General features: G+C 42.2%; 1 protein-coding gene across 2 annotated transcripts in view; it reads left to right on the top strand.

Moving 5' to 3' along the window:
- The window catches only part of tshz3b (teashirt zinc finger homeobox 3b), a 37,262-nt gene extending 26,679 nt beyond the window's left edge, over positions 1-10,583 (top strand). Inside the window, exons 3-4 of one of the 2 annotated variants that reach the window (XM_078085266.1) lie at positions 5,247-5,444; positions 5,571-10,583. In XM_078085266.1, the coding sequence (XP_077941392.1) occupies positions 5,247-5,444; positions 5,571-8,872 (3,500 nt within the window). In that variant the 3' untranslated portion in view covers positions 8,873-10,583. Of the gene's footprint in view, positions 1-5,246 lie in introns of both variants that reach the window. The other variant, XM_078085265.1, reaches the window with a different exon arrangement.
- The last annotated feature ends 16,633 nt before the right edge of the window (positions 10,584-27,216 follow it).

Raw genomic sequence — 27,216 nt, 5'->3', positions numbered from 1 at the left:
ACAACAGCATCCGTGCTTCTGAATAATCGCAGGATTCCAGAACGCTGCAAAGCGCCGCAGATGTAGACAGGCACACGGACTAACTGTTGCCCCTCCAAATCTAATCTCCCCTCTCTCACACTCCTCCCCCGCTCGCTCACAGCACCACTATGTGCTGTATATGCTAATATTATCTCTGCTTTTTATTTTGAAAGGCATTTTGCATATTCAGGACTATCTTGCTGTTTATTATTGCTTATCAGCTTGAAGCTAGTCCCACATTGAAATAATTTATACACGGTCCATTCCTGTAAACAAACCAAAAAATAGAACATTTTAAAAGCCATCATAAAAATGTGATACAAAATATAATATCATTATTATTTTTTAGAATTTTTACATTTGACATGAAATTCAGCTTTTTTTCACTATATTAGGAAATTGAGTATTGCTACTAGTACAGTCCCAAATAAGACAAATCTCAAGCAATAAGAGTAAACATTTTAAGTGACAATATGTATCATGACACAACATTAAACAATGTACTGTTAGTGATTCATACAATTATTTATAGCAACAATAGTACAGTAGAAGCATTTTATTAACTCAATTTGTGTTCCACTATTCTGAAATATATAATAACAGCATTGTCACTATATACCCAATGAACAAAGTGACCTTAATAATTGGATTATCTATATCAGGGGTCCTCAACCACCGGGCCAATTGGTACCGGGCCTCACCACAGAAAGAGTAGATAGACTTTTTTTTGAAAATTGATTGAAGTCTCTCCTAATTACGTGCGCTTATCTGTCTTGACATATTTCCTCGTCACCAAGGTTTTTTCCTACCTTATACAATTGCCCACATTCTCGTGGCCTGCTGGACTTTCGTAGTGACTTGGTGCACGACTCATCACACACACAATGTTTTTTTCGGAGACGCGATCAGCGTGTCATAATCGATGATAACGTAAATATGTAACAAGTCTGTAAAAAACGTAGAGCCACTTGGAGGCAGAACTCGTCTGGGAGTCTGGGGGTCGATCGAACACCTCCTGAGGTATCGATGGCACGCCCCGCCAATCCCGAGGTACTCACCGCAGACAGCCGTGCCCCGTTAAGCACCTTCTGTGCTGCACACACACACACACAGAAGCCATCCCACCAATTTGTCTCTGCATGTCAAATCAAAATAATTAAGTATTATCGATCTCAGGTTCAATTAACTTCATTAATGTGGTTCTCATTGGAGATTGGGTCGGGATGGAATAGGGGTGGGAGGGACGGAGGGACGGGAGATTACAGGATCTTATCAACTAGGAAATGGCGGGGGTGTGGGGGGCTGAGGGGGGGTATGCAGATACACTCACATTCTGCTGGATTTCTTTCATCTCAGGCCTACAGACACGACCTCAGCTTCGTCCCAACCAAACACGTCCCCCTACTGCGACTGGGGTTGACGGTCCGTCTCCTTGTGTGTCACGCAGACACACGAACGCACACAAACTAACACGGTCAAAGCTGAAGTGTAAACAGGGAGGGATGCCGTGCCTGTGTGTCTGATAGGGCTGTTAAGTGGTTATATAAGCATGATAAAGCGTTTACTAACATCAGAACATCTGAGTGCCCAGGCATTTCCTCATCACTGACACATGGTTCTGTGAATCGCAGCTTAGCAAGTGTCTTTCCTCCATCAATCCAAAGTTCTGTGTGTTCGCAGAGGTATTGGCTGTTATAGCAGGAGATTTTGGAGTTTCTAAGATGCCATAACCTGAATGAGCCCTTCCCCTGCAGATCTCCCAGAAACAACTCTGGTGTTATTGCTATTTTTTATTTTTCAAACCGGCCAAATCCGTGTTCAAACCATGTCTCCCACCCTGCTGACAATTCATCTGGAACTTTCGCTCTCTACTAATTAAAAGAGCACCTGCACGCCTGGTGCGTTTAGACCGGCCTTCTTCGGCTCCAGTGGTATCCTGCTTGTGTGTGTGTGTGTGTGTGTGTGTTTCTTCCAAATTTATCTGTAGCGTTTTCAACCCTTGCAGCCTGGACACAAGCCAGCAGCCTTGAGGATCATCTCTGCCTGTCCTCCGCTGTGTGTGAGCGTGGTTTGTGGCCCCCGGTCTTGATATCCGTCCAACCCCCCCCCCCCGCCGTTAAAGCCATGTTGTGCCAAGTTCTAGCTTGAGAAAGAGTGGGACAATGAGCAGACGCTCTCTTGAATCCTTTTGGGCCAGTACAGTGAGCTCATAGTTAGGAAAAAAAAACTTAAGTCTGCTAGTAAGTGAACATCAGTGGTGCTCAACAACAGGGCAGTTATCGGGAGGATTGTAACTCAGAGCAGCCTCCGTTTGTTAGTGGTTAGCTCCATTACTCGGCAGCGAGAAAAGGATGCTAAACATTTGATTCCAACAGTTATCCTTGACTGTTGGCCAATTTCAACGGATCTGTTTTTTTTTTAACTGGAGCATTATCAGGGAATCGTCGCGTTTTTGAGGAATTTGACTGAAACATTGATACATACACAAAAGTAGTAGTTACAATTTGAAATTGATAGGGATATGATTACAAATTGAGGTGGGATTGAATTTCAGTATATTTACAACCAGCTTTGACAGGCTGACGACATAGGAGAGTAAGGTCAAATGAAATATCTTGAAAAAATGGATACGGCACAAAACAGAAACATTGCAAGAAAGGTTTCAGTGGATGGCGACCCGCCAAAGGAAGCCTGTTTTACCGTCCCCGACCCCAGAGAATAAACATAACAGAAAGCTTGATATTTGTATTGAATGGATACATCTAAGGACAGCATTACGTCAAAAACAGTAAACTGCAATGAATTGGGTATTTATTTTACAATGATTAAAAAAAACTCAAGCGGCTGTATTTGGACTTTAACTGTCATTGCAGCCTATATTCAATGCAAGTAGCTGCATCAATTTGTTTCCACACTGCCTATTAAAGTATATTAAATGTTTCTATATTTCAACATACTGAACTCTGTCTTCTGCTTCATGCTCCACGTATGTGGGTGCAACCTACATGCAGAGGTTCCATGCGGCACGCACTAGTCTCCGCGATCCTCCTGCATCCGTCTCTGCACAAATCACACATTTGCAAGTACACACAAGCACAAACATGTTCTTATAACACACAAAGGCAGCTAATTCAAAGCGGAGCGTACATGTTTCGTGTTTTAAAGGAGATTTCACATTGATGTTTGGCCTTGATGAGAGCGGCGGGCTGCTGTGTTTCCTCAGCCGCAGCATTGTTCTCTTAAACAGCTGTCGTTTTGGCTGATTCAGAACAGATGGCATGTACATGTGGGTCGGCTCGGCTGCAAGGGTGTGCGGGCGGGTGGATGCGTCTCCGCGGCGGAGTGGGGGAGAGAAATGGGGATGCTCTGAGAGAGGGTGTGTGTGTGTCTGTGTGTGCGTGTTGTAAATGCATGAATATAAAAATATGTAGCTCAAACGCATCCATTTTTTTATTGGATAGATGTACTTTATTACAATAAAAGATAAACACTAGAACGTGTGCCAAGTAAATAAAGGTTTTGTGACCCTGCACATTTTTAAATTGCACAATACAGCATTTATTACATAAGATAACACGTTTGAAGTGTTGAAAGTGAATCCTTTTTATGTTAGACTGAGCACTGGAGCCGACTGCACGTTCAACAGAGAAGTTCCTGAGAATGCCTAGGGGCAAAGAGTTGTTAAGACTACAGCAGTTACAGTACCATCGGTGTGTGTGTGTGTGTGTGATGTGTGATGGGAAATCTGTGTCTCTGTGCATCTGTTTGTCCCACGGTGTATCATCGCGAATGGCAACCGCTAGCCTGACAATGACAGAGACTTCTGTCTGTGTTGCTGCTGATGTAGTACTGACACATACACATGCTGAGTGGGAGATGGCAGTGTGCAAAAGCTTTAGTGTGTTGTTGTATGATGTGGCTTGCAGGTGGTGTAGGTATTATGTGGAAGCCCGTAACCCAGTTACCCTGCACATCATTTTTTCTTTTTGGCGTTTATAAGGAATTGAACTCTCACAAATATAATACAATGATCATTTTCATTTGTTGAGACCTTGCTTATCTTTAAAAGCGGTAGATTGATTATGCGCGTGCTTCCGTGCCACACCCGTCCCACTTACCGGCCCACTCTGTGTTTACATACCAGCTCAGATGAGCGATGTTCTGTGGCAGAAAGGAATGCCGGGCACCAGCGTTCAGACAAACGCTTCTATTCTTTGCCAGTGTGGTTGCTAAAACAAGAGCTTTGTGTATGCGTGTTGTGTGTGCTGCCACCGATATCCAGAAATCCAGCCTTAATCACAAAGTGTGAGCACGCAGCGTTTCTCGGATGTAGTTTTTTCCGTTTGATAGACTTATTAACTAAATAAAACATTCATGGATGTACAAAGAGGCGAGACTGCGATTTGTCTTAATACATATTTTCTCGATATGATTTCCATCGTATTATTCTTAAACGAGAGGGATTTGAATATAAATTGAAAGCCTCAAGCCCTCTCCCGGAGCTAAACTGTAAATAATAACTCTAAACTTTTTCTAATCTTTGGTAATTGAAGCAAATGGGTTTTTGCGGGGAGAGATTTGTTGCAGGCAAACGTACATTCATTCATTTTTATTTACGAGGAGGCGAGGGCAGAGCAGTGTAATGAGTGGAAATGCATGCTTAATTTAAACGGCGAGTGTGTCTGTTAGGGAATGCATTAGAGTCTGCAGAAGAAGCGTAAGACATATTAATTGACAGACAGGAACCGCTGTCTCCGAGGTTGATACAAGTAATTTATTACTTCAGAAACGAATGCCACCACCAGAATGTGCTTCATTAATTTCAAATTTAGTTTTAATTTCAAGCTGTTGCCCCCTGAGAAGAATAAGGTGGCAAGTTCTGCGTAAAGCAACGTTTTTCCATCTTTCTCTTTTTTCCATCTCCATCTCTCTTTCTCTCCACTGGTCTCTGATTTTCTGTAGTACAGAACAAAGACCCGGGAGGAGGGAGAAGCAGAGGGCGTGGCAACTTGATTCAAATTTGAAAAGGCTGTAAATGTAAAAGGGTGAATATAGAACAGAATCATTAACAGAAGTGTTTGCTCTGTTTCCTCTTGAAAAAGTTATCCGCTTGGTGTAGAAACAGGAATACAGAGTTGAGAGTCTCCATCATTAGATAAGCTGTCAATGTGGTTCTAACAAATCTCTCTCCCTCTCTCTCTTTGTTCTTTTCTCCGCCTGAGCAGCATACGTCCCTGAAGATGAGAAGGAAGCAGCGCTGTTGGATGAGGACCTGGATGGAGATGACTCAGCTCAGGAAGGGGAAGAGCCTGCCTCCAAGTTCCTATGTCAGGAAAAAGACTTCTTTCTCAAGGACAGGCCAGGATCCACAGGCTTTCATGATTCCCCAAACCCTGCTGACTATTCTGGTCAAGAACTGGACAGTGAGTCTCACCTGAGTGAATCCAGTGACAGAATGTCTGATTTTGAGATATCCTCTCTTAAAAACGAGGATGATATCCTCTTATCGAAAGACCCAACAAATGCCCTTTCCATTTCTTCCTCCTCAGTCATGATGGATGTTGCCAATACTGCCGGCCCAGTAAGTGGAGACGAGGCCATATTAGCCACTACAGGGTCTGTGGCTGACAGCCTGGAAAAGATGAAGGCCATTTATACCTCCTTCCTGACCAACTCGTATTGGTCCACACTGAATCTCAACTTGAGCCAGCCGCCTGCAGAAAAGCCCCCTCGCAGTCACAGCAGCAGCAGTAGCAGCAGCAGCAGCAGCAGCTGTGGAAGTGGAGGCTATGACTGGCACCAGACAGCTATGGCCAAAACGCTCCAGCAGGCCTCACAGAACCACCACAACAGACTGGGCATGGTTCAACATCCCACAGTAGCTGTATCCGCCGCATCTACGGAACCCAGCCTCTTTAGTACCGTCCAGCTGTACCGGCAGAGCTCCAAGCTCTATGGCTCTATATTCACCGGAGCCAGCAAGTTCCGCTGTAAGGACTGTAGTGGGGCATATGACACCCTAGTGGGGCTCACCGTGCACATGAACGAGACAGGCCACTACCGCGATGATAACCATGAGCCGGATGGTGAGGGTACTAAACGTTGGTCTAAACCAAGAAAGCGGTCCTTGCTAGAGATGGAGGGGAAGGAAGACGCACAGAAAGTTCTCAAGTGCATGTACTGTGGGCACTCCTTTGAATCCCTGCAGGACCTAAGTGTCCACATGATTAAGACAAAACACTACCAGAAAGTGCCTCTGAAAGAGCCTGTTACACCAGTGGCCGCTAAGATTATTTCCTCGGCTCGAAAGAGAGTCCCCATGGACCTTGACATCCCAAGCTCCCCAGACTCTAATGGAGAAACCACACCCAAACCAACCTCCTTCAATGACTCCAATGATATACTCCAGAAAGGTACCAATCCTTACATCACACCTAACAACCGCTATGGACACCAGAACGGTGCCAGCTATGCCTGGCAGTTTGAATCCAGGAAGTCCCAGATCCTCAAATGCATGGAGTGTGGTAGCTCTCATGACACACTACAAGAGCTCACTGCTCATATGATGGTGACTGGACACTTTATCAAAGTCACCAACTCTGCTATTAAGAAAGGCAAGCCCATTATCGAATCGTCCACCCCAACCCCCAAACCCAATTTAACAGCTGAAGAAAAGTTCCAGTCCGTTCCCTTGGCTGCCACAACATTCTCCCCTCCACCTGCTCCAGTTCCTCCTCCAACCAGCATTTCCCCTAGTGCCATGGTTGTGGAGATTAAAAAGGAAGAGAAGGAGGAGGAATGCACGAAAGAGTCCATCATCAACAATGGTAATCTAAAGGAGAAAAAGACAGGATGTGAGGAGGAGGCTGAGGTGAAGTTTGATATTTCTTCAAAATACTCTTATCTTACTGAGGAAGATCTGGAGGAAAGTCCAAAAGGTGGTCTTGACATCCTCAAGTCCTTGGAGAACACAGTCACCTCAGCCATAAACAAAGCCCAGAATGGAGCTCCAAGTTGGGGTGGATATCCAAGTATCCATGCTGCTTACCAGCTGCCAAACATAATGAAGCTCTCGCTTGGCAACACTGGGAAGAGCTCTTCCCTCAAATACATGTTCCAAGGAGGGGAGATTCTCTCTCCTACTGGTAAGGTGCAGCCCCTAATCTCCCCTCCTAGTCGCCAGAACTCCCCTCTACCCAAAAACAACTTCCATGCGATGGAGGAACTGGTCAAGAAAGTGTCAGAGAAAGTGGTCAAGGTAGAGCAAAAAAATAGAGAGCCCAGTGGTGTTGTTAGGGGATCTCCACTGAGACGTACCACGCCGTCACCCTGCAACAGCGAGACAGGGGACTCAGCACGAGGAGAGTCGCCCAAAGACAATAGAGTAGGCAGCTGTAAAACTCCAGAGAATACAAGTGGGGCGGAAAAAGCTGTAGGTGATGGGAGTGGAGCCAATCACAGAGATTCAAATGGCGATATTTCTATAAAGGAGTCTGTGGAGAATGGAGTGGAGTACACTGCTGTGACATCCCCCCTGCCGGCCTCTCTGTGTGGCAGTACAGCTATCATCACAGACCATCCTCCTCCAGAACAGCCATTCGTCAACCCCCTCAGTGCACTGCAATCAGTAATGAACGTCCACCTGGGGAAGGCTGCTAAGCCCGCCCTGCCCTCCCTTGACCCCATGAGCATGCTGTTCAAGATGAGCAACAGTCTGGCAGAGAAAGCAGCAGTGGCTGCTTCCACCGCACCAGCACAGACCAAAAAGACCAGCAATGACCGCTTAGACCGCTACTTCTACCAGCAACATCTAAACAACGACCAACCCATAGACCTAACTAAAGGAAAAAATGCAGACAAAAACAACAGTGGTGGCTCTTTGAGCTCAACGGCTCTCTCATCCACCACCACCACTCCGTCTTCAATTTCTCCCTCCTCCGCTGTCACTATGACCAAAGCCTCAGCTGCAGTAGCTTCCTTTATGTCCAGCTCCCCTTTGAGGGAAAACGCATTGTCAGACATCTCCGACATGTTGAGGAACCTGACGGAAAGTCAAGCTGTCTCCAAGTCCTCCACACCGACCAGCCTGTCCGAGCGCTCAGACGTTGAAGGTATCACTCAAGAGGAAATAGAGGATATTTCTCCAGCCCAGAAACGGAAAGGCCGGCAGTCCAATTGGAACCCTCAACACCTCCTAATCTTACAAGCCCAGTTTGCCGCCAGTCTCAGACAAACAAGTGATGGAAAATACATGATGTCAGACCTGAGCCCACAGGAAAGAATGCACATCTCCCGTTTCACTGGCCTCTCAATGACCACAATATCCCACTGGTTGGCTAATGTCAAGTACCAGCTAAGGAGAACCGGTGGCACCAAGTTCTTGAAGAACTTGGATTCAGGTCACCCAGTGTTCTTCTGCAGCGACTGCGCCTCTCAGATCCGCTCACCGTCCACCTACGTCAGCCACTTGGAATCCCACTTGGGCTTCCGTCTGAGAGACCTGGCCAAGCTTTCTGGGGAGCAGCTGCTCAGCCAGATTTCGCAACAACATCATCAACAACGCTACACCAAAGGACTGTCTGAAAAGCTGCTCTCAAATCTTAACCCATCCAGCCACCCTTTACCCTCCTCTCTACCCATTTCCCTGGCCTCATCCTTGACCACTTCTCTGCCCTCAACTGAATCCCCGTCACCCTCTCCCGACGACGACGACAGCGGGGCTGTGTACCAATGCAAGCTCTGCAACCGGACTTTTGCGAGCAAGCATGCGGTCAAGCTTCACCTCAGCAAGACTCATGGAAAGTCCCCCGAGGACCATCTCATGTACGTGTGTGAGCCGGAGAAACAGTAGCACCTGCTGGGGACGATGCTGTGTTCTTTTGTAATGGCTGACTCTTTCTTGCTCTGTTTCTCTTAAGCTTTTCAAAGACAATTCTTTTGAAGAAAAGAAAGGATTATTAACGTGATGGAACTGCACAAAGATGCCATACAACTACTGTTTTAGGTTTTGGCACATGGTTTCACATTTTTATGTTGTAGCAGTCAATGTTTTTTTTCTTTTCTTGCTGAGTAAGAGTCTCACTCTTGCACAAGACACTCAATTTTAGTGATCCTGCTTTGACGGGAATAGAGTAATTTTTTTTTCTTCGAATTGTGTCATTGAGAAAATAAAGTATATGAAGGTTTTAAAAAAAAGATTCTAAAATGAAGTGGCGTGTATTTTGAAACTTGTATAAATGAAATTAAGTTCCTTTATATTTTGACATCACTGGGATGTGATAAGCTGCATGCATAAATGAAACTGTTTAGTTAAACATTTTATAACTAAATCTGGGTGCACTTTTCATGATTTACTTTTGTTTTTGATTTTTTATTCCACTCTTCCGCTCGTTCTCTCTCTCCTTGTTTTGCTTTGTGCTGGAGTCAGCATTTAGATTTTAACCCTCTGAGTACGTCAAAGCACTTCTACACCTAAGATCCAAAAACAATTGAATCAAGATTTGAGAATGGGAATTATTGAAGCTATTGTGAGAATTGGATTAACAATGTACATTTTGTCTACAATGCCTGTTTCTGAGATTAACAGTATGTTGATTCTAATCTCTAGACATAAAGAGATCCTCTATTCAGAGCAAGGTTTTCATATTGAGCTTAATATTTGTTTAAGATATGTTTGCCAGACTTGACACAAGCATTGTAGCTGTGTGGTGAAAAAATAAGAAAAAGAAATAAATCTGCAGTCATTTACTTTGGTCGATCAGGGACCTATATTAATTCAGGTCTGTGTAAAATATGTACATAAACACATTAACTAATTCCTGTCTAAATTATGCATCATTTTTATATTTTTTAATTTAAACGGATTGTGACTGGTCTGCTGGTGCACAGTATATGAAGACATGAATAAAATTGTTTTGCACAATAATTTTCTAAATGTGTTATTTAATGAAACAATAAGAAAAAAAGATACTGTAGCAAAAAGATGACAACAGGTGAATCTTTTTATTCCCAACTCGTGCTCAAAGGGTTAAAGACTCTTTTTACCAGACACTACTCTACGCTGTATGAACACTAAAAAAAGATATTACAGGTTGTACAAAAAAGATGTTAGTTTATAAAGATATTTCACATGTAAACTGTTATTTATAAGCACTCTTGGTTGTTTCATATTGTTGAATGCCTTTTCGATTGGTCCTATTTTTTGTTCTGTCTAATTACTCTGCCACGATTCCACATTGCAGCTTTATCTTTTTGGGACATGAAAGGTAACCATGGTTACACTTATCTCCTGAGTGACAAGTTCTGCTACAATTTTGGCAGTTCATCTGCTGAAGTAACTGACAGCTGCCAGGGTAGAGAAATAATTAAAAAAAAGAATCCTTATGTGTAAAATATCGGCATGTAAACAGCACAGATACTGTAATGCATTCTGTGCCGTGAGTCTTTTTATTTGGTTTTTTTCGTTTTCTGTTGTTGTTCTTGACAATGAACCCCCCATTATATGACTTCATATAACCTTGTTTTCTACTGCAGCATTAAAAAAAAGAAACTGTTTTTTGCAATTCTATGTGTATGCATCGTGTGTGTCATGGCTATCAATTATGTGTGTGCTGTGCAGTCCCTAATGAGCACATTAGACTGGGAGTGTGTCAACGTCTGTCTGTGACGAGCCGCATACTAGTTTACAGTGAGTGGCAGCAGCAGGGGCCGTGTGGGAGAAAACACACACACACACACACATATATCTAGACATGCAAACAGACACCATCATTTTGGGGCTTTTACCAGTAGCCTCCTCGGTTTTCTTGGTGACATATTCTTAGGCGTACATTGAATTAATAAGACTGAGTCTGCAATAAAAGGTCTAAGAAACAGTAAACAATATCAGATGACAAAAAGGTAAATTATCGGTTTACGGGAGTAGTGGGGGACTAAAAAAAAGAAATGAGCCTTTCTCTTTCCATACAATTATGGAATTATGAGGCCAAATACACTCAGATAAAAAGGGATGCCCTTCCATATGTCCAGCACAATAATTATCTTCAACTTTCATTTTAGACCATTTTTTCCGCGAGGCAAGACACCTGGCAGTCGTGTTCGTTTAGCATTCAATGGATGCGACAATAATGCTGACAAGATGAGCAGGTTCTTGCGAGTGTTTATTTATTCATCATTTTTCCTTTTCGGAGCCGTGATTAAGCAGAAATCCCGTCACTATCAATTTGAGGTCTGCTGCACAACAGTGTGAAAGAAAACGCAGATGGGACAAAGAGTTAAGGAAGCATTATTATCGGTATATATGTTCACTGCAGATAAGGGAATGACAACACAGAGGTGGGTATGAAGAACAAGCACCTCATAGCATTAACATACGGACAAATCTTTGCACTACATAAATAAGTACAAAGCACACATGATGAATCACAGTGCGAGAGCGCAATGCAATCCTGAGATCCATCGCCGTTTCTGCTCCGTTCAGACAAACCAAGCAGACCCCCACCCCCCCAAAAAGGGTACGTACAGGCAACTAGACATACCTGCACTCAACACAAACACTCTGAATCATACAGAGCGAGGTCAACAAATTATCTTCTCTTCCTTACACACACAAAACTACACAAAAAGCCTACACACACATACATCCTCAGTAGCCAGCTAGAAGGACTTCATCCGCAGTGACAAGGTGCCACCGTGTGTGAAAATGTCAGCCTTCAACGGCGCAGCCTGAAGTCTAGCACCGTGTTTAAGGCTCTCATTAGCCTCAAAGAAAATATGCGTGAAATTGAAGTGTAAGAAAGCCCTTTTCTCTCACCCTGCTGTCACATCCAACGAGCAGAAGCAAGGCGCTTATTAAGGTTTAAAACTAGCATGCAGGAGACAATGGGTACCACCACTGGGATGTGCGCAAACACACAGTCATATGTGGGAAAACATGTTCACAACCACGTACTAAATGCAATCGCAATGCATTAAACCTTGTTAGTAAAAGCCGGTGAAGTAAAGTGATGGGTAAACGCTGACCTCCATTATGAACACTGAAAAGGGGCAAACATTGGTGTAAATTGTAATCTTGATTGAACAACGTGGTCACTGGTGGGAACGGAAACTGCTCTTTATTAATCCAGGTCCCGGAGTTCCATGTGGGAAACAATTCTGCTGTGCTGTGGCTGCAGGACAGGAAACAAGTAGTTACTATATACAATGCATCATACGTGAAAGAATATTAGCCATAACCCATGTAATTGATTGACACTAATCTGAATTATTCTAACATTAACTTGACTGTGGATTGACTACACATTTTAATAAACAACTAGTTTATTTTAACTGTAGAAAAAATATACAGCTGCAATACCTAAAACTGAGAAACATTGGCTGCTTTAAGGTTTTCAAATGCAGTGATTTAGCACTTTCAATTCATTTTTATTGCATTGTAAATATTTATTATTATATTAAGTTTTTAGCTGTTAGTTTAAAAAATCAAGCAAAGATGGGAACTTGTGCTTGGATCACTCATTTTTATGTTGTTATGCTTGCTGCACAACTATTATCCATATTTCATTTTTACTACAACATTTTATGTATTTCAATGACAATTTAATTGACATGATGAGGGGACTTTTCCTGAAGCGTCTCAATCAGGTCATAATACCAAATACCTGAAAAACTAGACACATTACCATTAAATCAACGATTTTAACTATAATGGTCAACGCGGTCCCCATGAAAAGCGTGAAACATCATGGAAGCATTTTCATTGGGCGCTAGCTGCTGTAAAAGGAATGCACGGCCTGAAGCCAGCCACACCAGTGAACATTAACATCTTAATAGTGGTTTTGGGAAATGGTGCTACGTGTCAGCATGCCACACCCTCATTGTAGCCCCACACAATGCAGCCGTCAGAGTCCCGCAGGAACATACCGAGAGAGCCTGCACAACAGTAAGCTGCTCGCATGCATTTCAGGAAGGTGTGCTGCGGATCCCGATAGCTGTATCTATAGCAGCAGTGTGAAAGGAAGGGTGGGGAATACAAGCTTGGAGGATCCACCACTCACAATAGAATCACATGGCATAGCACAAATAAAGCTGGGGTACAAGCAAACACATTCCCAAAACACAAGGACGCACAGGGAGAACGTCCTGTCCATCCGCTTGCTTTTGATTTCTTCGCTGTTCCCATTTCTTCTTTCCCCTGTTCTTTATTTCACTCTGGCTCACCCTCTTGCAAACACATCACTGCCTCACATGCTATATTATTTGTTTTCCCATGAAACATGATATATAGGGAAATTGGTAATATTCCATGCCCACAAATGGCACTTTTTCAGAGAAGGCCATAATAGATGCATTTGGCCGATGGTGTGCAGAAATATTTTTTATGAGCAAGCGTTTAAAACAATCTACTTTGTTGATGATGGCAAACCCTTCGTGAAAAGTGATATATTATATTTTCAACTAATATCTGGGTTCAAAAGTAAACAACTTGTGCAAACTATGCATCAAGTGAAAACAGCATACATATTTACAGTAAGAAACCAAAGTGAACTGGTTTAGATCTAGAACATCAAAGAAGCGTTCTGCGAGTCCATAAAATCATACTCAGATTAGCCAACATTATTTTACCTGATTTACTTGGCTTACATCACATAGATAGGCTATGTAACTTCAGTTACACAATAAACTTAAAATCTTTTTCTAAACCAAACCCCCAAACTTTGAAGGAAATACACAAGATTTTTAAGTGAATGAAGAATTCAACAACAGTAAACCATCTTGATGGAGTGATTTGCAATAAGGTTAGAAAACATTGGATTAAGCAACATCTTTTGAAATAACATGTTTTAACATATTGACTTGGTTGTCAAACAATGCCATATTTACGGTGGCCCTGAAGTGCCAATCACAACGGCAAATAGGAAAACACAACAATATTAACTTCTTACGGAAAGGGGAGGGCCTATCTAGCAGAGGACGGACCCCTGATTGAACAGACAGACCGTCTGTCTTTTAACCCTCTCAATCCGAAGCCTTTCACCGGCGCCTGTAAGGGAGGGGTTGAAGTGAGCGCAGCAGGAGAGCTGCACAAGAAAGTCACGGAGACATGTTGTAAATAAAAGTAAATAAAAGGGGGGGGAGGTGGCGCGGACGCTACGGTCGACGTGGGGGGCCGGGGGCCGATTCCTTGGCGTGAGGAATTGTGGCGGGAATGCGTGACAGAGCCCTGTTTCATTTCCTGTTAAAATTTAATTCAATAAATTTTATTTTGTATAGCCCAAAATTGCAAATTACAAATTTTCCTTAGAGGGCTTGTGCATTAATAAAATGTGGATTATTGTAGAAAGAGAGCGTGAGAGAGGAGCTTGGTGTGTCCTAAGAAGTCCCCCAGCAGTCTAAGCCTATAGCAGCTTAACTAAGGTCTTGTCCGGGCTAACCTGAGCCAGGCCTAACTATAAGCAAAATCAAAAAGGAACGTTTTAAGCTTTATCTTAAAAGAGCTGACTGAGTCTGCCCACCGGACTGAAAGTGGAAGCTGGTTCCACAAAAGAGGAGCTTGATAACTGAAGGCTCTGGCTCCCATCCTACTTTTTAAAACTCTAGGAACAACAAGTAACCCAACATCTATGGAGGACAGCTGCCTTGTAGGCAATACGGTGTTACAAGCTCTTTAAGATAAGATGGTGACTCAACAGCAAGTGCCTTGTAAGGGGAGGAGAAGTACCTTAAATTCTATTCTTGATTTAACAGGGAGCCTGTTCAGAAAAGTTAAGACAGGAGTAATATGATCCCTTTTCTTAGTTCTTGATAATACACGTGTTGCAGCATTCTGAATCAAGTGGAGAGGCTAAAGAGATTTGCAAGAGCAGCCTGATAACAAAGAATTATAGTAATCCAGTCTAGAAGTCTAGAACGCATGAATTCATTTTTCTGCATCACTTTGAGACAGGAAGTTCCTGATTTTCGATATATTACAAGATGGAAAAAGGCATTCCTTGAAGTCTTCTTTATATGAGATTTGAAGGCCATATCCTGGTCGAAGAGAACTCCAAGATTCTTGACGGTGCTGCTGGGTACCAGAGCAATTCCATCCATAAAAACTGAATCACGTGACAGCTGACTTCAAGGTGCTCTGGGTCTATCAAGGTAACATCTGTTTTTTCTGAGTTTAGCATCAGGAAGTTTCCGGTCATCCAAGTTTTGATGTTGAAGCCATTCTTCAAGTCTAACAAGCTGGTTGGTCTCTTCTGGTTTGACCGACAGATACAGTTGTGTATCGTCTGCATAACAATGGAAGCTTGGTCCGATTCAAGTAGATCATTCGTAATTTTCACCAGTGCTGTTTCTGTGCTATGATGCACTGGAAATAATGACTGGAAATCCTTGAACAATACATTATTTTGTAGAAAGTCACATAATTGATTTGCAACAGATTCATCAAGGATCTTAGTGAGGAAGGGAAGATTAGAGATAGGTCTGTAGTTAGCAAACACCTCTGGAGCAAGAGTAGGTTTCTTAAGAGGTTTGATTACATCTACAACAATCAACAAAGACAGATTCCTAATATCTAGTATTAGGAATCTGGAAGACGTGCTAACTAAAAGAAAACTTCCTTAGGCAGCTTAGTCGGAATCGGATCCAAGAGACAAGTAGAAGATTTAGACTTCAAAATTATAGAAGTCAGTTGATCAACTTCAACTTAACAATCAGAAGGGTCCATCCTCTGCTAGATAGGCCCTACCCTTTCTGTAAGAAGTTAATGTCGTTGCAGTTTCCTATTTGCCGTTGTGTTTTGCACTTCAGGACCACCGTACATATTGGTAAGTAGTTATGCCGTGAAGCTTATAGCATCACCTTTTTTGTGAATATTTGGGGATAAGATAATCACTTAGTGCCGCTTTCAGGATTTTTTTCTAAATCCTCAAAATTTCCCTCGAAAAACCCTCGAAATGTTGCTTTGCACACCCCCGATCTGAAAATGGAATTCCTACGCTAACTTTCATGTTCTAAAGTAAAGTAGTCATTTGTGTTTGTTACCTGCAACACCGATCTTTAGATCTTCCATGGCCCCACACATTTCCAAAGCATTTTAAAATAACGAATCTGATGAATGGGCAATTTCCCTAATTTACGGCTGGTTGCCATTTTCAGGGCTGTGGGTTGGATGGAAATCTTAAATGGGGCTTGAACAGCACTCCTCAGAACAAGAAATCAATATGCCATGCAGCCTAGAGAGGCGACCCGCTATCTACTCTGGCCGAGGCAACGCTTGCGGGGTAATTTCCTCTAAACGCTACAAACACAGCTCAGCCACTTCACCGACACAAATAGAATCCCAGTCACACGCTCTGACACACTACACTCGAGAAGATGCATGATGTATGAGGCGTGCGTTTGTGTGTGAGATTCAAGGAGCGAATGTGTTAAGATATGAGGGTGTGTCTTGGGTGAGCGTTGTGGGTAGTGTATGGATAGAATTTGCTTGTGAGTAAAACATATTTTTGGGTAGTATAATATATACTAGTGTATGTTTTGTATATGCCAACCAGCAAATTAAGCAAATTACTTTTTAGAACAGGGTAACATTTAATGAGAGAAACAAATGAATGACTATGATGGCAGCAAATGGATTTGAACATTTTTCACTTTTACATTACCCGGAAGAAGTTTAAGCCATGATAAGAGCTCCTTGAATTTGCTATGCTCACTTCTTTTAGCTGTTTGTCACCCTTATCACAGGGAAAGTGTCTTGATTTTAAGAGCTTAATGCATCCCCATGTTCACCAGCTACTTAGGTACGGTTTTGGGCACATATTGTACAGTAGGTTTACCTTTTTGGCTGAAAACAAAGCGTGATAAAACAGTTGAATTAACAAAATGAGTCAAGTTGATAACCAGAACATTAAAACAGATAAAATATAAACTATAATGAAAACTCCATGACTTGGTCACTATAAAAGTGAGTGGCGTGGCCGGAAGCAGGTCTCAGATGCAGAGTTGCAACAAACAAAGGACTTTAATAATCAAAATCAAAAAAGCCAAGGGGAAAAAATGCAGACACAGTCTGGGAACTCGGAAGATATTCAGGGAATGACATTCAAGACGTCAGGGTTGAACATTCAAAGACGCAACAAGGGACAAGAGACACACATGGCTTAAATACACTGGGAATGAACAGGTAATTGGACACAGGTGGAAAGAATCATGGACACGGCAGACAATCACAGGGGATGACAGGACAAGGCAGGAAGTGAAGTTAACCCAGGGACACCAGTGGCATGAAACTACAAAATAAAACAAGACGTGAACCCAAACCATAACAGTCATTGGATTAATTGTTAGTATGTCCATGTCTTAGGAAAGGCATTAGTTAAGAATATTAAATCAATAATAGTTTAATCAACTTGAATTTTTGTCACTGTAAAGTCTATGTTTAGTTTTCTGTTTTTATTTTGTACATTTACTCTCCCATTCATGTGTTTTTCTGTTTTTGTGATTGTCTGCCCAGCCTTTATTAGTTTCACTACAAAATGGTAATGTGGTTATCTGTTTAGTGGTTTGTCGAGGTATGAATTTTTAAAAAGAAAAGGTGTTTTCACCTACAATGTAACATAGTGTTGAAGAACAATTAGTTATCCTATTGCAAATTATATGCTTTCCATCATTTTAAAAATGTTCCACTCATTAGAACAATACATGTGATCAAAGGTAAAGTGAGTACCCTGTATATTTTGACTCCACCTGCTGTTTGTGTATATATGTGGTATTCATTAAATGAAAACGGAACACTTGTTTTTGAAATTTCAGCTCCCTTCCCTCCCTAAAATGATTTGTATGTCAAGATGCAAATTCTTAATGATTTCTTTAAATGACATGACGCTTATATACTTTCCATCATTTGAAATAAGATAACATGCTAAAAATATAGATGAACTATAATATAATATATAATATATATATATATATATATATATATATATATATATATATATATATATATATATATATATATAATATAGATGAAGTTGAAATAAGTTAGTGTTTCAGACTTTATATAAAATCTGTATATAAAACCGGTGAGGAATATGATGCCTTGCATATTAATTATTCATCCCCGTCTCTCTGGCCTGGATGGCATTTTAACTGCACATGCTCTGGAAGTACATATGTATTCTGTATTTATATATAACTTACCTGTGTCCAAATTGTATTCGTTTAATTATAAAAAATCACTAAAAAATCTAAAACGTTCTATTAAAAGCCCCAAACAATGTTAAATGTTCAGCTACGTTCTGAAATTGTTCTTAAAATAAAAACATCTAAGTGACTTTCTTCAACCTAAACCTTGTTATTTTAGTTCTATTACAGATGGGAGGCAGAAAGCATTTGAGTTGTTAATGACTGACGTTTTCAGTGGGTGAAAGAAATCTGACTGAGCTGATCTTGCTTTGCCTGATACAGATTGGATTTGGATGAGTAGCAGAAAATGAATGGACAGTAAAGATGAGTAATTGCAGAGACAGATTTTATTGAACGGTGACCGAAACCCTTCCTGTTTTCGAGATCATAGAAAATATTAGGAAAATCATATTGTCTTAATGGAAATGAAAGAAAAAAAGGACTGTTGAACAACTTTGAATAAATCATGTTCTAACACTTAGAGGAATACTATTCCAAAAAACTGTACTATTTTGAGCTGAGACGAAGGGTATATAGGTCCCGAATTAACAAAATGGAACATATTACAGCTGTAATGAAAAATAAAATGTTTCATCTTCATACTGTCTTTTGACAACTTACACTTTTGATATTACCTTTTATAAAACAAAAAATCTAAATTGATACTGCTAGTTTTTATTTGCAGCTACTTTCCAAGCTCACCTCTTCACAAGTGGCTGAAGGAAGGAGTGTTAGGGGGGTTAGGGCGCTCCCCATTCTGTTTGGCTGATCTCCTGGAGATCACACCCTTCTCCCTGCTCCTCTTCAAGCTCATTATCGTGGTTAAATGATTTCCTCCCACAAGAACGTTAATTAACACACAAGTCCAGACCACGTCTGGCACAAATTGATTACAACATCAGAGCCAGTGTGTTGTGTGTGCGTGTGGGGCAGGAACAAAAAGATGATTGGCCCTGGGTGGGGCTTGCAGGCCTCTAATGGGAGCAATAGCATATTACATATGCCGCACAACCTATAGCATACTAACCACAGTGTGTGTGTTTATGTGTGTGTGCGCATGCAAAACATGTCATTTATGCACATGCTAATGAGAGAAGGGAGGCAATGCAGACTTGTAGCTTCAACAAAGGGTTAGTGGTAATCAAGAGGTAGGAGAGGCAAACACAAAAAAGACAAGATGGGTGTGGGGGCAGCAACACACAGACACAAACTTCAAACTGAGTGAATTTTGTCATTACGACAGAGCTGGGTGGGTAATTTCAGGCTTGGCCTCAATCACCAGTGTTAAGCATAATTTCAGTCCTGAAGGGGTTAATTAGGGTCTGCAAGGAGAGGCCTGAATTAATTGGCTTGTGCCTGAAAAGACAGACAAAATAATGGAGGGGGAGAGAGATTGGCTGTGACGTTTTGTACATTGGAATCATTTGACAGTGTGGACGTGCCGTGGCTATAACTATGCATATAATAATTATCCTAAGCGTTTCATGGAAAATAAATGAGGGATGAGGCAATAACGTATGTCTGTAATTGTCAACAAATTGTGTGACCAAAACGAACATTGAATTGATACAATAATGTATTGTGTGGACCACTTGCCTTTAACATTTTTGCTCACCAGCCACTGTCGCTTGTGGTTTTCCAAAGTTACTAGCCACTCAGCAATATAATTAGCCACAATTTTGTTAAGGGGTGTTAACTTTAATTTCAATCAAAGTTGACTTCAGTTTGCTACAATTTACTTCAAGAATTAGATTTTCAATAATATTACATATAACTGGTGCAGGGCTGAAAAGCTCCGCCACCTTCATGAGGACCAGGGACCTTACCGCAGCACTTTGTTGTCTTTGTCCATTTAGTATTTAATACTTTTGACCAACCTACATTTCATGGTCCTTTATTGTTTCCACTGTGTATTGCTTGTCACAACTACATATTGTTACATTACAGGTCATTTAGCAGGTCATTACACAGTTTCAGAATCATGGCTGTATTCTGGTGTACACTATATGCATTTTTATTAATTTTATGAACCGAGTCGTCAATTTGTTTCTAATATCTTACACAGGACAACTTAGTTGGGGTTGCCTTCTCAAGGTGTGGCGTGTGAACTGTTTGAAATGCGTGTGTGTCACAGTCAATGTGTGAGACTTGAGAACCCTGCAATGAGTTTATTATTAGGGTCCTCGCCACAACTAGTCGTAGAGGAACCTATTGTATTTCATAGAATTATTATTCTCTCTAAGGAATTTTGCCTTTTTGTGGGCTTTATCCTATTCAAAAAGTTGTTATATTTGGCATGCATATCAGGACTGGTGAGAAATTTGAGGGTCTTGCATTTGAGTATAAAGAAATGTCTAAAGCGCCCCCTAGAAATTTGAAAAGTATCACGCTAGGCCAGTTTTTTCCCCCGATTGACTTGAAAATGGCATACATGGTCTCTTGAGTATGCTCTACAAAAAAAGTCAATCATGGTATGTAAATGCTATTTTCCGCACTACTCTCTCTGGTTGCTTGCACGCAAACACACACAGACAATCGCTACAGCAGTGCATCTAAGGCTGGTGTAGGCCTCCCTCTTTCTATTAACTCCTTTTTGGACCTGAAATGAAGTTGAGAGAAATTCATCAAATCTGTGATATTGGTAGACCACGCAGCCGTCATTTTGACTTTAAATCTCACAGGGATTACGCTTACAACGTAGCTGGTGTAGTGACGTCAGCTGCGCAAATATTGGGTAATATCTCGATTTTAATAGGTCCATATTTGATATGTAACGTAGATGATTACTGACATGACATATTTACGAACTGTTTTCTTTAAGGTACATGTTGAAGAATACACAATCACAGTGCGGATGCGCAACATGGGTTTTTCACTTGTCATCCGCATGAATGGACAGTAAAGGCACTGCTTGTTCTACCTTTTCTTTGGATTATGTGTAACTGCTTTTGTCATTGTGACGTCTAAACAATAGCAGTAAAAACCCACCCTACCCAGACTGCATGTCACTATTAAGGACATAGTCATATGCTTTGAGGCCAACATAACTTCTCCTACTTAACTTTCATTTTGCTATAGGTATTGCCATATTTGTAGTGGTTAACAAATTCAATGAGTGTTGTGTGACAAAGTTTAGCTCTGGGCAGTGCAGGTGGTTGCTGACTGATTCGTGCTTCCCCTTCAGGACTTACTGTAGTTAAAATGTGTACACTTGGGAACCATACTGGAGTTCCACACACATGCTGTGTCGATTTGAGGTGGACTCTTTTTTATTGACAGGGCTCGGGTTGAACTCTCCACGGCTTATTTTTTGTCTCATCCACATTTATTCCAGATGCATATCTGAGCAAAGGTTCCTTTTGGTATTGAAAACCAAACGCTAGAGTTTAAACATCAAAGCTTAAATATCGGCGGCCAGGGCATAAATGCACATGCACACAGCATCCACACAGTAACCTGTTATTGTGCCATATGTCTAAACACTTTATCTCATGCTTCATTATCTGCAGGCCACACAAACATGACCTAAATTATATTGCTTTTTTTCCCCCTCTTTATCTGCATTTCACCCTTGTGTGCTCTGCAGTCGCATGGTCATGAAAGCTGTGCAAGACCTGATACTGAAAACCCTAAAAACTCTAGATACATACATCTAGAGGTCCAGAACTATGATGGATGTATTGAGGCAACATAACATAAAAACTACAGTGGCAAGCTGATGTTTGTTATTTATTCAAATTAAATTATATATTTTTGTGATGAAGATCTTAAGGGCGGGGGAATAGAATCCACCTTCCCCTCACTCTCTCAGGCTCTCTCTCCCTTCTGCACTACTCAAAGGCACATGAGGACTTGTCATCGCCCCAATGAATACCCTTCAAATTGTTTTGTATATGAGAGTATGTTTGCATGTAGGGTTTGTGCATGTGTTCGAGCTCCCGTGGTCGTGGGGCGGCCCAGATGAAATCGCCCTCGGAGACAGGCTGGCGAGCCCCAACCGGGTCAGACAGCTTTGAAAGCAAACCAATTGGAGGTAGGGAACACACACACACACACACACACACACACACACACACACACACACACACACACACACACACACAATGAAAAAATCATAGATGCAAAAATTTCACAATTTGACACGAAGATGGAGATTAAAGCACACGATATACACTTGTGCAGGAATGTTAATGTGTAACGATTTACATAGAAACAGAACTAAACGTACATAGAAAAATATCAGCAACCGCCAAAACTGCATTCTCAGAAAATAAACCAACTTCAAGCCGGGTTTGTGTTATCACGGCATGCCAGTGCGTTGCGTAAGCAATGCTAGCTGAACGCTTATCCTAATTTGTAGATCCTATCCCGTTTTAGCGCAGCCTTTTTAATGATGGCACCTCAGTGTCCCTTGGCTGGTGGGATATATAAAATAAAACCCAGATTTTCTCTCCTCAAGATGAACCATACCAGGCTATAAGAATGGTCTTATCAAAATGAAATTAAAATATATGCTGATACCGTACTCCAGCAATCAATTGCAGACACACACATACACACACACACACAAATACAAACACACCTCCGCTCCACATCCTCGCATGTACACTCCCACTGCCACACTCCCAGTGAAATATTACAACCTTTCCTAAAGCAAAAGATATAAATCCGCATTGAAGAATTGCAAAAACAGCACAAAGCATTCCCGGGCCGGCCCCTCCACCTAGTGAGGCGCTTATGATTTAGCATTGCAGGTGTATAAAGTGCCTCCTCCTCCCACGCACACACCTTTCTCTCTCGCTCTGCCATTTGACACATGGGTGAGTGAGGTCGAGCCGCCAACCGTCAGCTGCAGTGCCCTGTTTCATTGCTATCACCCACAGGTTTTTTAATCGAGTCAGATCCAATTACAAGCCGGCAATTAGCTTAATGTAATCAATTACTCCTCCACGCTTGTCACATCACAATATGATGCAGATGTGGAAATGTGTGTACGATGCATTTGGCGCATTACCACGTGAAATGAAATAAAGAACTCAATTAGGAAATGCAAAGACCGCAGTAATTGGCTTGTGATGGGAGTGATGAGGAGGAGTGTGTCTGTCTGTAGAAAAGTCAAGAGATGCTTTTACTGGGATACAAAAAGTAGATCTTACTTTTTGGCGTCTACCATTTCCTATTTTAATGTCTTTACCATTCACGTGCAGGGTTATGATTTAGTTGAGACATGTCAATGCCGTAAATTCTAACTCTCACAAACCTCAATCAGTCAGTCAAGCCCGGGGACCCCATTTGGAGCAAAGCCCCGAAGGAGGGCCCGACAGCGAGCGTCGGTTGGCCGGGCACGGCCCGAAAGAGTGACACGGCACCCAAAGACTCTACTCCCCATGGTCTCACCACCTGTGGGGGAAACAGATGGGGTCGGGTGCGCTGCTACAAGGGAGGCAGTGACAGTGGGGGACTAGGCAGAACAGACCTGCGCTGTCACGACTGGACAATGGCCCTGAACCCAAATGCACGACTCGTAGGCAAAGTTCAAAACTAATCAAAAGTTGATAACAAATAGGCGAGTGCCACTGAACTAAAAATCGCTCGTGGTCGAGGAAAAAACACTATTCACAAAACCTAAAGGGGTATCACACTACTCAGCTTCCTTGGTAAAGTCTACTCCAAGGTGCTGGAAAAGAGGGTTTGGCAGATAGTCGAACCAAGGATTGAAGAGGAACGATGCGGTTTTCGTCCTGGTCGTGGAATGACGGACCAGCTCTTTACTCTTTCCGGGATCATGGAGAGGGCCGGGGAGTATACTCATCCAGTCTACATGTGTTTTGTGGACCTGGAGAAGACGTACAACCGGGTCCCCCGAGAGAAAATGTGGGAGGTGCTGCCGGTGTACAGGATGAGGGGGTCCTTACTTGGGGCCATCCAATCCCTGTACGCCCAAAGCGAGAGCTGTGTTCGGGTGCTTGGCAGTAAATCGAAGGTGTTTCCGGTGGGGGTTGGCCTACGCCAGGGCTGCGCCTTGTCACCGGTCTTGTTTTTGGTCTTCATGGACAGGATATCGAGGCGTAGTCGGGGGAGGAGGGTCTACAGTTTGGGGGGTTGCGGATCTCATCGCTGCTTTTTACAAATGATGTGGTCCTGATGGCATCTTCTGTCTGTGACCTCCAACTCTCACTGGCGCGGTTCACAGCAGAGTGTGAAGCGGTCGGGATGAGGATTAGCACCTCTAAATCTGAGGCCATGGTTCTCAGCAGGAATCCATCCATCTTCTTATGCAAATTAAATATTGTTCAATACTATGATCAGCTGTTAGTCCTTTCATGTTTTAACACCTCAAGTGTTCATTAAAATGTTTTGGGGCAAACAAAATGCGTGACTGTGCCACATGGAGTAGAGAGGGTGCGCTGGGAACCGCAGGGTTGGCGGATTGAACCCTTGCTGCTTCAAGGCTCATGTCGAAGATGTCCCTGAGCAAGACGCCCAACCCCTAAGTGCTCTCCCGTTACGGCAGCACACTGCTCCTACTGTGTGGGATGGGTTAAAAATGTGAACCATGGGTTAATGGTTATTATTGCACTATAAAGATTTATGCCTGTTTATAGATAAAACGTTGTTCAAATTTCAACAAGGCTCTCTGGATTTACATGACATAATGTAAGTTGCTTTGGATAAAAAAATGACGTGTAAATTAAATGACATCTAATGTAATGTATCAAGTAATGCAATGCAATGTAAGTTGCAGATGAGAATTTAAAACTACGAAGGCACAAATTCTCATCTAATAATTTTTACTATAACAATAGTTTGTGTGTTGGTATTTGTGAAGCTCATTGTTCTTTGTAGAAAAAAAGTGAAATTCCTTTTCTTTCAACGGATGCTCCTACACCTTTTAAATTTTGTTTAAACAGACTCAGTTGTTGAATGATATGTTCCATTTGTAGGTTGTTCATTGCCTTTTCTGTGTGACACATCAGCATTTATAGACTCAAAGATCCGTAAATTACACAAATCTCACTCTTAGGCACAACGCATCACTGAAAAAGAACATTTGGGCAGTTCCAAACGCTCACAAGCTTTGGAAAATATTAGAAAATCTGAAAGACCAGGCAACCAGGCAAGTTAAACAGACAAACATAATAAGATATTAAACTTTAACTACCCTATATTCATTCCAATCATCCAGGAAGGAAACAGACAAAACATCAGACTCCAATTTCATTAGTGTCTCGTTGGAAAGGTTCAATTTATGAGGCCCTTTTGTTAACAGAGAGGTCCGGGCATTTCTTTTGCCTTTCTTAGTGGCATATCTCTTAATTTGGCTAAACTCGAGCCAGGGTGGAACTTTCATTGGCAAGAGCTTGTTTCCCCCAAGAGAACTGTTAAACAGTGCACAGGAAATAAAAGCAATGCCAGGTTATTTCCTAATGTCGTGAGGGACTTCATTGCCTCAGTCATTGGACTACAAAAGTTTGTAGATTCAAGCAAAGGAATGGGTTTTCAACATGCAACAATAGCCGACACACACACACACACCAAAAAACGCACAACGTTGGATTAATCTAAACCAGCATTTGTAGTTGGAAACAATGTGTGAGGGCCATATATATATATATATATATATATATATATATGTGTTCTGACCTTTTGTTTGGTTTGGTTGCGCAACTTGGTTGGGTGGAGAGTTAAAAAACAAAACAGAGAAGGCGGAGAAACTAGATCTGATTCAACAGGACACAGAGGTTCTCGCCAGCCATGATCTCTCTCCTCTTAACTAACTTACATCTTGACGAGGCAATCAAGTACCCACTAAATTTGTAATTTAATGATGAGTTCATATTTGAGGGCGAGAGTGCTGTCACGGCATGATGAATACCCTTAATAGCCGCCACGGTACACCCTGTCAAGAAGAGGGCTGAGGGAGTGAGTGTATGTGTGTGTGCAGGTGTATGTGTGTTATGGAGGTAATGAAGGTCCATTGTTGTGCATTAAAAACACACACAGCATCCATTGCTCAAGAGCACACATGTAGCGGCCGTGCACAGCGCTGCGCATGCTCGCTTTCGGTTACCGTTTAAAATGTGCCCACAAAGGGCAGATGGAGGTAAAGGGGACGCACACTGCAGCGTGTCATCCAACATGCATCTCCCTGTAAACCAATGAAAGATGATAGGAGCTCTGCATCACGGCTGTTTGATATGCAAACGGATTTTCTATGCAAATCTGTCTCGACCGCTTTAGGAACACAGATCGGTGGAGCAGGGCTTTAAGGGCCAAGTGTACAAAGGAAAGGGAGAATGAAATTATATATATATATATATATATATATATATATATATTATTTACTACTACTGCTGTGTGAACTGTGTAGCGGAGGCGTACCAGATCACATTTACTGTTCTTCTTCTGGTCATTTCCGCGAGTGAGACACTTCTCCCCCTTTCCTTTCATGGGATTGGATTCTGAAAGCGGGTGCTCGCTTTAATACCGTGCGTGCCTCCTCGGTGTAGTGCGGGCCCGCTCTCGGCAGGACTCCATTGTGGTGACTGCTCGGCGTGTCTGTGGAATAAAGCTGCCTGTGTTGTCTCGCCAGCTTCCTGCTTCAAACCCATGGCATGGCTGCAGCTCTGCGGAGTTCTCCCTCCCCCCATCCTCCCCTTTTCTCTCAGTCTCTCGTCATTCACACTCTCATGTAAATCGTTTACCTTCGTCCTTAAAACAATGTCGCTCGGAGGGTAAAACGCAGAGAGGTGAAGAAGCCAGCCAAAAAAAATCAAGGACCAAAGAGGGAAATGAACTGACATATAAGGCACACAAGCATGAGTCACTCGTCATGATTGCTTTTCAATGCCTGGGTCATTTCTAAACTGGCACTTTGAGCTAATATACAAGCGCAAGTGTTCAACTGGGGAGTAGCTGAGACAGAAAATAAAGCGAGTGTGTAACCGATACGACCTTGGGAAGAGTGGCAAACTCTTAAAAGGTCTCCAAAGGTGACTTTTCTTTCAGCAAACCAACTGG

Source organism: Gasterosteus aculeatus, chromosome 12, assembly GCF_964276395.1.
Source record: "Gasterosteus aculeatus chromosome 12, fGasAcu3.hap1.1, whole genome shotgun sequence".
NCBI classification, from domain to species: domain Eukaryota; kingdom Metazoa; phylum Chordata; class Actinopteri; order Perciformes; family Gasterosteidae; genus Gasterosteus; species Gasterosteus aculeatus.
The sequence above is the reverse complement of the archived record's forward strand: the minus strand, read 5'-3'. Positions and strand labels throughout refer to the sequence as shown.